At 43.3% G+C, this 14837-nt stretch overlaps 1 protein-coding gene and 1 long non-coding RNA gene across 3 annotated transcripts in view; one reads left to right on the forward strand and one right to left on the reverse strand.

Moving 5' to 3' along the window:
- LOC137385178 (NACHT, LRR and PYD domains-containing protein 3-like) overlaps positions 1 to 4185 on the forward strand; it is a 19626-nt gene extending 15441 nt beyond the window's left edge. For both annotated transcript variants that reach the window (XM_068060163.1, XM_068060164.1), the window contains one exon: positions 2662 to 4185. In XM_068060163.1, coding sequence (XP_067916264.1) covers positions 2662 to 4097 — 1436 coding nt within the window. In that variant the 3' untranslated portion in view covers positions 4098 to 4185. The remainder of the gene's footprint in view (positions 1 to 2661) is intronic.
- LOC137385180 (uncharacterized) overlaps positions 2568 to 14837 on the reverse strand; it is a 27787-nt gene continuing 15517 nt past the window's right edge. Inside the window, exons 2-3 of the long non-coding RNA XR_010977745.1 lie at positions 4237 to 4458; positions 2568 to 4078 (exon numbers count right to left, since the gene is read on the reverse strand). This is a non-coding gene — a long non-coding RNA (uncharacterized lncRNA). The remainder of the gene's footprint in view (positions 4079 to 4236; positions 4459 to 14837) is intronic.

A 14837-nucleotide genomic window follows, 5' to 3' on the forward strand; every position in this document is an offset into this window, starting at 1 on the left:
ACTCTCAAAAACAACACTCGACCATCACCCTCTGCCTCCTGCCACTAAGCCAATTTTGGATCCAATTTGCCAAATTGCCCTGGACCCCATGGGCTGTTACCTTATTCACCAATATCCCATGTGGGACCTTATCAAAAGCCTTACTGAAGTTCATGTAGACTACATCAACTGCTTTACCCTCATCTACACATCTAGTCACCTCCTCAAAAAATTCAATCAAGTTAGTTAGACACGATCTCCCCCTGACAAAGCCATGCTGACTATCCCTGATTAATCCCTGCCTCTCCAAATGGAGATTAATCCTGTCCCTCAGAATTTTTTCCAATAGTTTCCCTACCACTGATGTTAGACTGTTAATACCTGGTTTATTCCTGCTACCCTTCTTGAATAATGGTACCACATTCGTTGTCCTCCAGTCCTCTGGTACCTCTCCTGTGGCCAGAGAGGATTTGAAAATTTGTGTCAGAGCCCCTGCTATCTCCTCCCTTGCCTCACATAACAGCCTGGGATACATCTTATCTGGAGCTGGGGATTTATCACTTTTAAGCCTGCTAAAACAGCTCATACTTCCTCCCTTTCAATGCTAATTTGTTCAAATATATCACAATCCCCCTCCCTGATCTTTTACACCTACATCGTCCTTCTCCATAGTGAACACAGTTGAAAAGTAATCATTTAAAACTTCACCTATGTCCTCTGGCTCCACACACACATTGTCACTTTGGTCCCTAATGGGCCCTACTCTTTCCATGGTTATCCTCTTGCCCTTCATATACGGATGAAAACCTTGGGATTTTCCTTTATCTTGCCCGCCAGTGTTTTTTCATGCCCCCTCTTCGCTTTCCTAATTACTTTTTTAAGTACCCCCCTACACTTTCTATACTCTAGAGCCTCTGCTGTTTTCAGCGCTCTGACTCTGCCATAAGCCTCCTTTTTTTTCCTTATCCAATCCTGTATATCCCTTGACATTCAGGGTTCCCTGGATTTGTTGGTCCTACCCTTCACCTTTACAGGAACATGTTGGCCCTGAACACACACTCATTCTTTTTTGAATGACTCCTACTGATCTGATGTAGACTTTCCTGCAAGTAGCTGCTCCCAGTCCACTTTGGCCAGATCCTGTTTTATCATATTGAAATCTGCATTCCCCCAATTCAGTACCTGTATTTTCGGTCCATCTTTGTCCTTTTCCATAACTACCTTAAATTTTACAGAGTTATGGTCACTATCCCTGAAATGTTCCCCCACTGACACTTCTACCACTTGTCCGGCTTTATTCCCAAGGATTAGGTCTAGTACTGCCCCTTCTCTTTTCGGGCTTTCTACGTGCTGGCTCAAAAAGTTCTCCTGTATGCACTTTTAAGCCTTATGCACTAAGACTATCGCAGTTGATATTAGGGAAGTTGAAGTCCCCTATTATTACCGTATTATTGTTACACCTCTGAGATTTGCCGACATATCTGCTCCTCTGTCACTCCCTGACTGTTTGGAGGCCTGTAGTTCACTCCCAGCCAAGTGATTGCCCCCTTTTTTGTTTTTAAGTTCTACCCATATGGCCTCATTTGAGGAACCTTCTAAGATATCATCCCTCCTTACTGCAGTAATTGACTCTTTGATCAACAGTGCAATGCCACCTCCTCTTTTACGCCCTCCCCTGTCATGCCTGAAGATTCTATACCCTGGAATATTGAGCTCAGTCCTGCCCTTCCCTCAACCATGTCTCTGTGATAGCAATAATATCATAATCCCATGTGTTAATCAACGCCCTCAATTCATCTGCCTTACTAGTAAGACTCCTTGCATTAAAATAGATGCAATCCAGCTTTGCATTTTGCACTTGTGCCTTAACAGGTCTATATTTGCTCTGCCTTCCAGACTGACTCAATTTCTCTTCTATATTTGACTGTACATCTCCCCCTACTGTACCTCCACTCTGTATTCCATCCCCCTGCCAAATTAGTTTAAAACCCCCCACCAACAGCACTAGCAAACCTCCCAGCAAGGAGGTTGGTCCTGTGCCGGTTCCTGTCTTTCAGCTAGTCAGCTATCCATTGTTCCAGTTATGCCCTGACTGCACATGCTCTGACCTTCATTCGTCGATTACGTGGTACCTTATCAAAAGCCTTTTGGAAATCGAGATGTATTGCATTTACTTGGTTGCCCGTTGCTACTCTCTCTCTGCTTCCTCTTTAAAGAATTCAATGAGATTGGTCAAACAAGACTTTCCCTTTTGAAATCCATATTGACTGTTCATTATTCTGTGCCAATGTCCTATTATCGATTTCTGCAGAAGGTAAACACCATTGACTGTTCCACAGATTAATCCACTATACTGTTGGAAAACCAGGATTATGTGTGGATTTGTAATGAGATGCCTATGGTACAGGGCAGGCCAGATATTAACCATCAGAAGAAAAATATCATCTTGGTAGAAATCTCCATGTTCAATAAATGTTAGAATCAAATAGAGAGATTTCTCAGCCATTGTTCACTTTGAATCAAGGTTTCCATGAACTGAATTTTCATTTTTACACACACCTCTATAGAGGCTGAAAGTTAAACCTTGCAACGTTTTACTGAATAGTAACATGTGATTGAGAAGCTTGTTTTAAATCAATACAACTAACATTGAGAACCACTTTCTGTCTGTTCTAATTGAAGATGTTCAACAGAAACACAAGGAAACACTCCGGGTACAAACTGAAACACTGAGAGTGAACACTATCCTAATAAAGGAGAAGGTTAAGATTTTCCAGCTGGTTGATCGATATGCTGAGCTAACGGTCATTTCTGATGTTCGAGATCGGACACTTGTAGAACATGAACTGCTGGCAAGAGGCCGAGACCATGAAGAGTGGAGAAGGAAACATCTCCGGAAAGAACTGGAAAAAATCCGAGCTGATCAATTATTCCAGCGCAGTTTTTCCCAGAGAAAATCCAAATCTGGGAGTTCAGCAGCAGTGAGTGGAGTCCCAGGGATTGGAAAAACAACAATGGTACAAAAGATTGTTTATGACTGGGCCACTGGGAAAATATACCCAAACTTTCAATTTGTTTTCAGTTTTAAATTCCGGGATTTGAACACTATTAACTGTAGAATAAACCTGAGAAATCTGATACTGGATCAGTATCCTTACTTTGGGAATGTCCTAAGAGAGCTCTGGGAGAACCCAGAGGGATTGCTGTTTATATTTGATGGTTTGGATGAATTCAAGGACACGATCGATTTTGCTGACAATCGGAGAAATACAGAACCTCAGTACATGTGCACAGATCCCGAATGCTGGTGTGAAGTGTCTGACATTGTGTACAGTTTAATACAGCACAAGCTGCTCCCAGGATGTTCAGTGTTAGTGACCAGTCGTCCCACTGCATTACATTTATTGGAAAAGGCTGAGATCAGTGTCTGGGCTGAAATCCTGGGATTTGTTGGTAATGAGCGGAACGAATATTTCAACAAGTTTTTTGAAGATCAGACGGTGGCAGCAGCTGTTTTCAAACATGTGGAGGAGAACGAGATCCTGTACACCATGAGCTACAACCCTTCCTACTGCTGGATCCTCTGTCTGTCACTGGGTCCCTTCTTTACACAAAGAGACAGGAAACAGCAGCAAGTTCCCAAGACCATCACCCAGCTATATTCCTACTATATTTACAACATTCTGAAAAACCATGGCCGAGAGATTGAAAACCCCCGTGATATGTTACTGAAGATCGGTGAGATGGCCTTCACAGGAGTCTCCGAGAAGAAGGTTGTGTTTAGAAATGGAGATTTGATCGAGTACAGTCTGCAACCTTCCCAGTTCCTGTCTGGATTCCTGATGGAACTTTTGGAGAGAGATGATTCTGTCCAGAGTGTGGTTTACACCTTCCCGCACCTCACCATCCAAGAGTTTGTAGCTGCACTCGCACAATTCCTGACTCTGGATCCTGGCAACATCCAGAAACTCCTAAGTAAAGCGGACAGCGAGGAAGATGGGAGATTTGAGATCTTTCTGCGTTTTGTTGCTGGTCTCTCCTCCCCACAGGCAGCTCGACCCCTGGAGGAGTTTCTGAATCCATTTCCTCATCAAGCAACCTGCCGAGTAATTGGGTGAAGGAGAAGGTTAAAGGAGCGATTGGAAAAAACGCGAGTGTAACTAGTAAAAGAGACCTCCTGAACACACTGCACTATCTGTTTGAGTCTCAAAATAAAGTACTGACTCAGGCCACCGTGGGATCTGTGGAAATACTTACATTTGGGAAATTGTGGCTGACCCCGATTGACTGTCTTGTCCTCTCTCACGTCATTGGATTCTGTGATACAATAAAACACCTCGATCTCGGAGAATGCTACATTCAATGTGAAGGACTCCAGCGGCTGGAGCCCGTACTGCACAAATGCCAGCAGTTGAGGTAACTGTTTATCTGTCTGTTACTGTTGGGCAAATTGTAGAAGTCGCGGATCGTGTTTTAGCTCTGTAATGAAGAGGAAGAAATAGTTCAGTGAAACCAGAGAGAAGCAGATCCAACTCAAATATGATCAACAATAAGAGGATTAATTAGCAGTTCCCTCGGGACTGGATTATCTAAAAGGGCTCCTTGTGAACAAGTAGGGATTTACAGGTCGCCGAAAGAGTTTATTGTTGTTTATCTCACTGCCTAAGTTACATCCTGTGAAGAGGCTCCTACTCTCTGTTACTTGTACGTAGGTTGGCACTAGCTGCAACTCTGTGTTGGAGCATCCCACCCTCTTCCCAGCTGCAGAAACAAGCGACAGTCACAGACTGTCAACATGCATAGAAAAGGGAAGCAGAAACAGCAAACATTCAGTAACAAAGTGCTTCCGGGCAGTCAAACATCAGCATGTGACCTGAACTTCCTCACATGGCGTCAGTACATTATCTGAACTCATCAATGACACAGCTCTTCACACTCTCTAATACATCCACCATGTCTTCACCCAGCTGGCAGCACAGACTGCTATGAATCAGCAAGTCATAGATTCAGGCCCCTTGTTCTTAATCCAGGCTGACACTTCAGTGACATTTGAGAGCTTAAATCTGCCAGTAAAAAGGTTCCAAATCTAACAGGCTGTTGGGTAATATCCCCGATCAGACAACACACAGGATGGTGGGTCCTTGCACATAGCGGGCAGCTCCTGGATAAACCGGGGGCAGTGATCCATAATCTGTCCTATGTTTGTGAGGACCCAATTGGAGGAGGGAGCTTCCAAAAAATTCGCCAAAACTGTCAGAGCAGTTACACCTGAAATAAATATAGAGCCTGTTTAATGGGGAATAAAGTGATTGACTCCCCTCCTCTATAAACTAGGAGCATAGGGACACTTAAAACTTGTAGCAGGACAGAATAAACACTCCTTGTTAAATAAAATCCTGGGGGATAGACTTTACAGCAGCAGTGAGCGCTGCTTTATAATTTAACTCCCCTCGAGGTATAAAGCTTAATATTGTGCACAGAGTTGAAAGTACATGAAACAAAACTATCATTTAGCAACCATTTATACAAACTGGGTGGTTTTACTTTAATAAAAATAAGTCAACAGATGAAACTCTCCGCTGAACAAAGGCGGTAGAGGGGTGCTGCCACTGTCTGGTAAATGGGACCTGGCACAAGCAGAGATCAGCAGCAACCATTTAATCAAGATTAAATAAAATGCTGGATTTAAGAAGCACTAGCAATGAGAGAACATTCCACTAGCATGACAGGGCAGTCACTAAGCTCCAGGATCATCAGGGAATGAGACTGACCTGAAGGACATTTAAAGGATTCACTCAGCGCTTTATTTAATAAATACATTTACTGACAGATCCTGATGTGGACAGAGTGCGAGTAATGGTCAGTGATTTTAAAAAATGGTTATTAATTTCCTTAAATTTCTCTCTGTGCTTCCTGCAATATCTGGGAGAGGAAAATGGTATCATATGTGGGGTTTGATTCAGTTTGTTTATCTCTGTTTGTCTGTTTTAGTCTCTGGTTCAATGAGCTGGACGATTCAGGAGTGAAATCATTATCCGCAGCACTGAGGAACACGGACTGTAAAATACAGGAACTGTGGTAAGTCCCAGACTGTGGGATTGTCTTTATAACAAGTAGATATCTGGCACTGTATATTATTATAAGTGTCAACACTGGGTATTTACCCTAATTCCAGTTATTTCTTTCTCTCTCTCTGATCCCCAGGCTGAATAATAATTATCTTACAGATGCTTGTGCCGAGGATCTTGCCTCTGCTTTCAGTGCAAACCGGTCAGTGACGATGCTGGACCTGGCATCAAACTCCTCAGACCGATCTATCCCTGCTCTCCGCCGTCTCATACTGACCTGCAAAAGCTTGGAGTGGGTCTTGTGAGTGTTTGTGTTAATGTTTAATGTCAAATAACTATAAATGGAGTTCAGTTACTTTATTGGGTAATATTTGTCTGTAATTGTTGTTGAAATATTGACCCCAGTCTTTCTGTTATTTACACTGTTGTTCAATCTGTTTATTTTCTGTTACAGGCTGTGGGGAAACCTGTTCAGTCCGAATGGAAAAAGACACCTGAAATCACTGCAGGAATCCAGATACAGACTGAGAGTGGAATTTGATTTTTACAATTTATAAATGTTATTCGGCTCATTATATGAATATTTTTTGGCCTATTTCCTGTCCCTCCCCTTTAATTGGATGCGCTCCAGGTTTAAATCCTATTGGCTGTTTCAGGGTTTCTACCTCGAGCTGAGCGAGACTCATCCCCCAGTGTGACATCAGAGGCCCAGCAACAGGGTCACAAGACTCAGCCGCTCGGCCCCACAGCGCTGCTTCTGCAGGATATTTGGGCTGAATGTTCTCAAATGGGACACTGGGGAAATGCACAAATATGAAGAGTCCAGGGTGTGGCTCAGTCTGGGCTGCAGGAGAACACTGACAATTGCACTCGGTATTTTGGGTTTGAGGCTGATCTTACCCAGGGTTTGTGTACAGTATGAATGCCTAGTGGCCCTGCTGGAAAGTGAACCTCTGCTTGTTCAGGCTGGGCTGATCCTGTCGTCCAATACAGACCAACAGCCATAGTCTGGGGAAACCAAGGGAACGTATCCTACTAAGGAGCTTCCTGGAGATGGTGCACACTGAAAGGAGCTAGGTGCCAATCCTGCTGTTCTGTGTGTATGATTGAGAATCAGCACTGCTGAAGGATCCTGAACTTCAATTTTCTGGCACCAACATAAGAGGAGGCACTAATCTTACCATGGAAATAGAACTCCATGTAGTTGCTGCAGACTTTATTTGAAAAGGTTACTTTTGCTGATGTAGTACTAGCACATGTGCAAATGTAGCCTCTTCCACTGGAATGTCACTGTCTGCGACGTTCAGAGCTGCCAGGATTAAAGATGGCGCTGCTCAATTTGTTACAGGAAGTACCAATGGCTAGTTAGTTCCAGTAAACTAATCATAAGTTAAGTTGGATGGAAGCCCAGTAATATACTAGTATGTAGTACAGGATACAAACTGTAATCCTCAGATCCATTTAATATTCCTGTAATCCTATTAAATAAAAAGGGAATTTTATGGTTTAATTTTATTTTTCTGATACTTTTGGGAGATAGTGAATTGGCACCCCAGTTGATGGAGAAGAAAATTGGGCAGAGTATAAAATTTGCTGCCAATTCGTGATCCACATTTTATATGACCAGGACTGATTTCACCCCAACTCAGCTACTGACTCCAGACCTCAATGCTCCCCGCCACTCCCCTGACCGATTGTTCCTTGCTTCACGCAGCCCCGCTCTCCAGCTGCTTGCTGCCCGCTTCCCTCTCCCCCATCCCTCCAGATGCTATCCCGAGGCCACACAGCTTCCCTCCTCTCGGCCACTCACTCCTACAACGCCCCGTCACCCTCGCGGCCCGCTTTGCTTCTTCGGACGGAGTGAGTAGCCGAGAGGAGGTAAGCAGCCTGTGGCCTACAGCTGGCATCTGGACAGATGGGGAGGGGGGAAGCGGAGAGAAAGCGGCCAGAGAGCAGGTTGGGGGGGGTGGGGGAGTAGCGGCCGGGGAGCGGGAGAGAAGCAGCCGGAGATTGGGATGGGGGTGCTGCGGCCCGTGGCCTAGAGCTAGCATCTGGATGGGCAGGGAGGGGGGGAGTGGGGTGGGGAAGCAAGGAGCAAGCGGCCTGAAGTAAGTGGCCAAGGGGTTGGTGAACGTTTTTCTGCGCATGCGCCAGTTAGTCCTGGAAAGGCAAGATGTAGGCTGCGCATGTGCAGCATCTCAGCACAGGAGAGAGTTTGCACATGTGCGCATCTTGGTGTACTCTGATGACGTCAGCGGGCCACTGCATTGTCATGAGTCACTTTGATTTTAAAATAGAATCACCTGAGAATGCAAACAGAGATTGTGAAAAGACCTGAAGAAACTGAGGTGTCGATGATCAGACTTGTTCCCTTTTCTCACGTGGCTTTGTATAATGACTTGCACTTGGCTTGGAACTGTTTTCAACTTTCTTAAACTTCACCTCTGTATCGCTGCCTCCTGGGTTATGTAATGGTAAGCATGAGAATGGTTATCGTGTTATGGTGAATTAAATGGTACAAAATCTTAACATGTACAGTTTATGGTTCTTATCCACTTAAAATATGAGAATAGCTTTGGATCAAAGACCTCTAACCATTGTCTTTACCAGATAAAGCTGAGGGTGAATCAAAAGCAACTCCCCTGAGTGAAATTTGAGTGCCAGCTCAATAATGGATTGAGTAGTCTTCACTCCAGTATCCAGGTCATATCATAGATGCACAACATAATACTGCGAGCAGGAGACTATTTAGAAAATGGTGCTCTTTGAAAAAGTAACCCAATTAGTCCTATTTCCCCTAGCCCTATAACTCAACAACAATTTGTATACATCCCTGGACGTTTCTCAGGAATTATAAAACTGTGTCACAAAGAAATATTAGGGCAGATGACCAAAAGCCTGCTCAAAGAGGTTGATTTTAAGGGTAGTCTTAAAGGAGGAAAGCGAGATGGGTGAATTCCAGCTCATAGGAAGTTAGAAGCTGAAGCCAGTGCTGGCGAGATTAAAACCAGGGTTGCTGAAGAACCCAGGATTACGGGAGCGCAGATATCTTGGACGGTCGTGGGGCTGGAGGAGGTTACATAGATGGGTAGGGGTGAGGTCATGGAGAGATTTGAAAACAAGGATGTGAATTTTAGCCAGAAGATTGTGTCGGCCAGCAAACACAGGGGTAGTAGGTAAATGAGACTTGGTGCAAGTTAGAGCACAAGCAGTAGAGGTTTGGATGAGCTCAAGTTTTAGATCATAAGATCATAAGAACTAGGAGCAGGAATAGGCCGTCCGGCCCCTCGAGCCTGCTCCGCCAGTCAATAAGATCATGGCTGATCTTTTCGTGGACTCAGATCCAGTTACCCGCGTTCTCACCGTATCCCTTAATTCCTTTATTGTTCAAAAAGATATCTACCTTAGCTTTAAAAACGTTTACTGAAGAAGCGTCAACTACTTCACTGGGCAAGGAATTCCATAGATTAACAACCCTCTGGGTGAAGAAGTTCCTTAATTCAGTCCTAAATCTGCTCCCTCTAATCTTGAGGCTATGCCCTCTTGTCCTAGCTTCACCTGCCAGTGGAAACATCCTCTCTACTTGTATCTTACCTATTCCCTTCATAATTTTATATGTTTCTATAAGATTACCCCTCATTCTTCTGAATTCCAATGAATATAATCCCAATCTACTCAGTCTCTCCTCATAAACCAACCCCCTCAACTCCGGAATCAACCTAGTGAACTTCCTCTGCACCCTCTCCAGTGCCAGTACATCCTTTCTCAAGTAAGGAGACCAAAACTGCGCACAGTACTCCAGGTGCGGCCTCACCAGTACCTTATACAGCTGCAACATAACCTCTCTGCTTTTAAACTCAATCCCTTTAGCAATGAAGGACAAAATTCCATTTGCCTTCCTAATTATTTGCTGTACCTGCAGACCAACCTTCTGCAATTCATGCACAAGGACACCCAGGTCCCTCTGCATAGCAGCATGCTGCAACTTTTTACCATTCAAGTAATAATCCTTTTTACTGTTACTCCTACCGAAATGAATGACTTCACATTTATTAACATTGTATTCCATCTGCCAGACCTTTGCCCACTCACTCAATGAATCTATGTTCCTCTGCAAAGTTTCACAGTCATCTGCACACTTTGCTCTGCCACTCATCTTAGTGTCATCTGCAAACTTTGACACCCTGCACGTGGTCCCCAACTCCAAATCATCTATACAAATTGTAAATAATTGCGGTCCCAACACCGATCCCTGAGGCACACCACTAGTGACTGATTGCCAACCAGAATAGCACTCATTTATCCCCACTCTCTGCTTCCTGTTAGTCAACCAATCCTCTATCCATGCTAATACTTTACCCCTAACGCCATGCATCCTTATCTTATGCAGCAGCCTCTTGTGCGGCACCTTGTCGAAGGCCTTTTGGAAATCTAGGTACACCACATCCACTGGGTCCCCATTGTCCACCTTGCTCGTAATGTCATCATAGAATTCCAAAAGATTTGTCAAGCATAACCTGCCCTTCATGAACCCATGCTGCGTCTGCCCAACGGGACAATTTCTATCGAGATGCCCTGCTATTTCTTCCTTGATAATAGACTCAAGCATCTTCCCCACTACAGAGGTTAAGCTAACCAGTCTATAATTCCCCATCTTTTGTCTACCTCCCTTTTTAAACAGTGGCGTCACATCTGCTGTTTTCCAATCTGCTGGGACTACCACAGAGTCCAGCGAATTTTGGAAAATTACCGTCAGTGCACCTGCTATTTCTCCCGCCATCTCTTTTAGTACCCTAGGATGCATTCTTTCAGGGCCAGGAGACTTATCAATCCTTAGCTCCATTAGCTTGCCCAACACTACCTCTTCCGTAATAATGATTGTTTCCAGGTCCTCACCTACGTTCGTCTCTTTGTCAATTACTGGCATGTTATTAGTGTCCTCCACTGTGAAGAGCGATACAAAATACCTGTTCAATGCCTCGGCCATTTCATCATATCCCATAACTAAATTCCCCTTCTCATCCTCTATAGGACCAATGTTTACTTTAGTCACTCTTTTTCGTTTTATATATTTATAGAAACTTTTGCTACCTGTCTTTATATTCTGTGCTAGTTTTTTCTCATGTTCTATCTTGCTTTTCTTTATAGCTCCTTTTGTGGCTTTCTGTTGACCTTTAAAGTTTTCCCAATCTTCTAGTTTCATGCTGTTTTTGGCCACTTTGTATGCCTTCTCTTTCAATTTGATAGCCTCCCTTATTTCCTTAGACACCCATGGCAGATTACCCCTTTTCTTCCAGTCCTTCCTTTTCACTGGAATATACTTTTGCTGAGCACTTTGAAAAATTGCTTTGAAAGTCCTCCACTGCTCGTCAACTGTCCCACCATAAAATCTTTGTTTCCAGTCTACTTTAGCCAAGTCCTCCCTCATTCTATTGTAGTCCCCCTTGTTCAAGCGCAGGACCCTGGTATTGGATTTTATCTTCACACTCTCCATCTGTATTCTAAATTCAACCATACTGTGATCACTCCTTCCAAGAGGATCCCTAACTATGAGGTCATTAATTATTCCTGTCTCATTACACAGGACTAGATCTAGGATAGCTTGCTCCCCCGTCGGTTCCATTACATATTGTTCAAGAAAACTATCACGGATACACTCAACGAACTCCTCCTCAAGGCTACCCTGACTGAGCTGGTTCGACCAATCTACATGTGGATTAAAATCCCCCATGATTTTTACATTTTTACCATTTTTACAGGCATTAGTTATTTCTTTGTTTATTGCCCGCCCCAATGTGATGTTATTATTTGGTGGCCTATAGACTACGCCTATCAATGACTTTTTCTTCTTAGAGTTTCTAATTTCCACCCAAATGGATTCAACCTCATTTTCCATAGAACCTATATCATCTCTCAGCACTGCCCTGATGTCATCCTTGAATATCAGAGCTACACCACCTCCCTTACCTTCCTGTCATACCTTTTCAGCATGTATAAGGTGGGAGGCCTGCCAGAAGCTTCTCCTTCAAGTATTTATTCCATCCTTTTCTGAAAGTTACTAATGAATCTGCTTCTACCACTATTTCAGGCAGTTCATACCAGGTAAAAATATCTCCCTGCATCCCCGCTGATTCTTTTACCTTAAATCTATGTCCTTTTGATACCAATCTGACGCCAGCAATGGTTTCTCTTTATTTCCTCTCACAAAACCTTCAGATTTTGGACAGCTCTATTTACTCTCCCATTAAACATCTCTGCTCTAAATAGATTGACTAATTTGCACATCAGATCTCGCGAATTTCTCATTTGACCCCAGGTATAAGGTTATCCAACTGGATAAGAGGGTAATGAAAGCAGTCTGCCTCAGTTGACAATCACAAAGGAAGGAAGGACACTATTTTCCACAGTACTCTTGCAAAGGGAAAGTGACAACACAAAGTAACGTGTTCTCACATTCATTAAGGAAATCAAGTCTGAGTCATTGTTTCCCAAAAGTATACTTTATTCATAAAATGTGTAAAAGTACATAACAATTCAAATGGGACATTATATCAAGTGTAATACAGGTCAATTCTTTTCAATACAGTACTTCGGATGCCTCACAACATTTGCCATTTCAGGTTATTGTCAGGCAAATCCAACCTACCAAGACTGGGACACACATTGTTTTGCCACATGAACATTAAAACTTAAAATTGCAAACTCTGACCGGAATGACATTTCCTTGACAACAGCGTTGAAATAATGGGGATCCAGCAGTTGCTTCCCCAATACACAGAAGTGGTTGGGCCAGTTTTGGTCAAATGACTATCTGGCTGGAGTTTTTGAATTTGAATTTCCATCAAAGGGATTTGAACTGAGAATGCCATGTGCTCATGGACTGAGAAGATCTCCTCTCCTGTCTGTCTACCTGCCTTCATCTCTTCCAACAGAACTGAATCTTGTGAAAACACGTGAACCTCAAAGAGAGAAGGGTTTTCCATGTGAACAAAGTCTTAAGATGATTACTGAGCCCCAAAGAATCACAAGACCATATCTTCAATCAAGGACCACAGCGAGCTCGAGAAACAGTTCTTATTTTTTCTTCTCTTTTCTATCCTATCTACATTTTTATGTCATATATGCATGCTAGTGTGAGCGTGTCATATCTGTAGGTGTGAACTGCATTAGAGTTTAAGGTTTTAATAAATTTCCTCTTTCTGCTTTAAGCCAAAGAAAGCCGATTTATGCTCAGTTCTTTGCCTAAGAATTGGAAACTGAACAAGGATTCACAAAAAAGGGGAGCTCAAAACACAATGTGTTCAAAATTAACCCCTATCAAAATAAGACCAGGTAAAGACAGCCAAAGACCCCTGGACACATTGTTAACCTGGTCATAACAGAAATTGTGTGTTAGCGTCTGGATTGTTACCCACAGACAAGCGAGTGAAAATTGAAGTGGGAAGTTAAATTGTTCCCAAACAAAAAGAGTAAATCAATACGGGTTTTCTAGTGGTTGTGTGTGATTGTATACTAACATGTCTGCAACTGAAGTGACTAGCTCTCCAAGCCAGGGTAAAGTAATTTGGGATAAGTTAAAAGCACTGTCTATGGAGGAGTTCAGAAAAATGGCTGAGCAGTGTGGGATCACTGTATGTGTCAAGGCTAGGAAGTCTGAATTCCTAAAGGCTAGTAGCCAGCCATTTTTCCCTCGAATCTGACGAAGTAGAAGCAGACCCAGACAGGGTACTGCTAGCAAAGAAACTGTGTTACTCTCTCTCTCTCTCTCTGTGTTTCTCTGTCTCTGTGTTCCTCCATCTCTCTCTCTCTTCCCCCACTTTGTGTTTCTTTCTCTCTGTTTTTCTGAGTGATTGTGTGTCTTTTTGTCTCAATGGCTTTCTCTGTTCTTCTGTCTCTCAATCTCTCTCTTTGTGATTCTCTGTGTGCCTTTCTCTCACTGGCTTTCTGTCTGTCTCTGGTGCCTGCAATTTCTTTGTGTCTCTGTTCTTTCCCTCCACTTTTTTCCCTCCTCTTTTTCTCTGCCTCTTTCTGTCCTTTCTCTATTTTTCTGTCTCTTTCGGTCATTTCTCTGTCTCTTTCGGTCTTTTCTGTATCTCTCTGTCTCTTTCTGTCTTTTCTCTATTTCTCTGTCTTTTTCGGTCTTTTCTCTATTTCTCTGTCTCTTTCGGTCTTTTCTCTATTTCTCTGTCTCTTTCGGTCTTTTCTCTGTCTCTTTCGGTCTTTTCTCTATCTCTTTCGGTCTTTTCTCTATTTCTCTGTCTCTTTCAGTCTTTTCTATATCTCTCTCTCTCTTTCTGTCTTTTCTGTATCTCTCTCTCTTTCTGTCTTTTCTGTATCTCTTTCAGTCTTTTCTCCATTTCTCTATCTCTTTCTGTCTTTTCTCTATTTCTCTGTCTCTTTCTGTCTTTTTCTCTGCTTTCTCTTTCTTTGGCTCTCTCTGGCTTTCTCTCACTTTGCGGCATTTTCTCTCTTTCTGGATCTTCTCCCCGCCCCCCGCAAATATATCCCCCCTGCAAATATTTCCCCCCCCCTCAAATTATTCCCCCACAAATATTTTCCCCTGCTAATTTATCGCCATTGCAAAATACCACCCCCCCCAGCAAATGATTTCCCCCCCCAGAAATTATTCCCCCCAGCAAATTTCTCCCCTGGAAATTATTCCTCCCGCAAAATTCCCGCCCCCCCCGCCGGAATATCCCCCCAATTGTTATCCACGCAAATTTTTCCCACTGCAGTATTCCCCCCCACCCTGGAAAAATTCCCTCTGTGAATGGACCCGCCCCCCGTTAA

Source organism: Heterodontus francisci, chromosome 28, assembly GCF_036365525.1.
Source record: "Heterodontus francisci isolate sHetFra1 chromosome 28, sHetFra1.hap1, whole genome shotgun sequence".
Lineage (NCBI taxonomy): Eukaryota > Metazoa > Chordata > Chondrichthyes > Heterodontiformes > Heterodontidae > Heterodontus > Heterodontus francisci.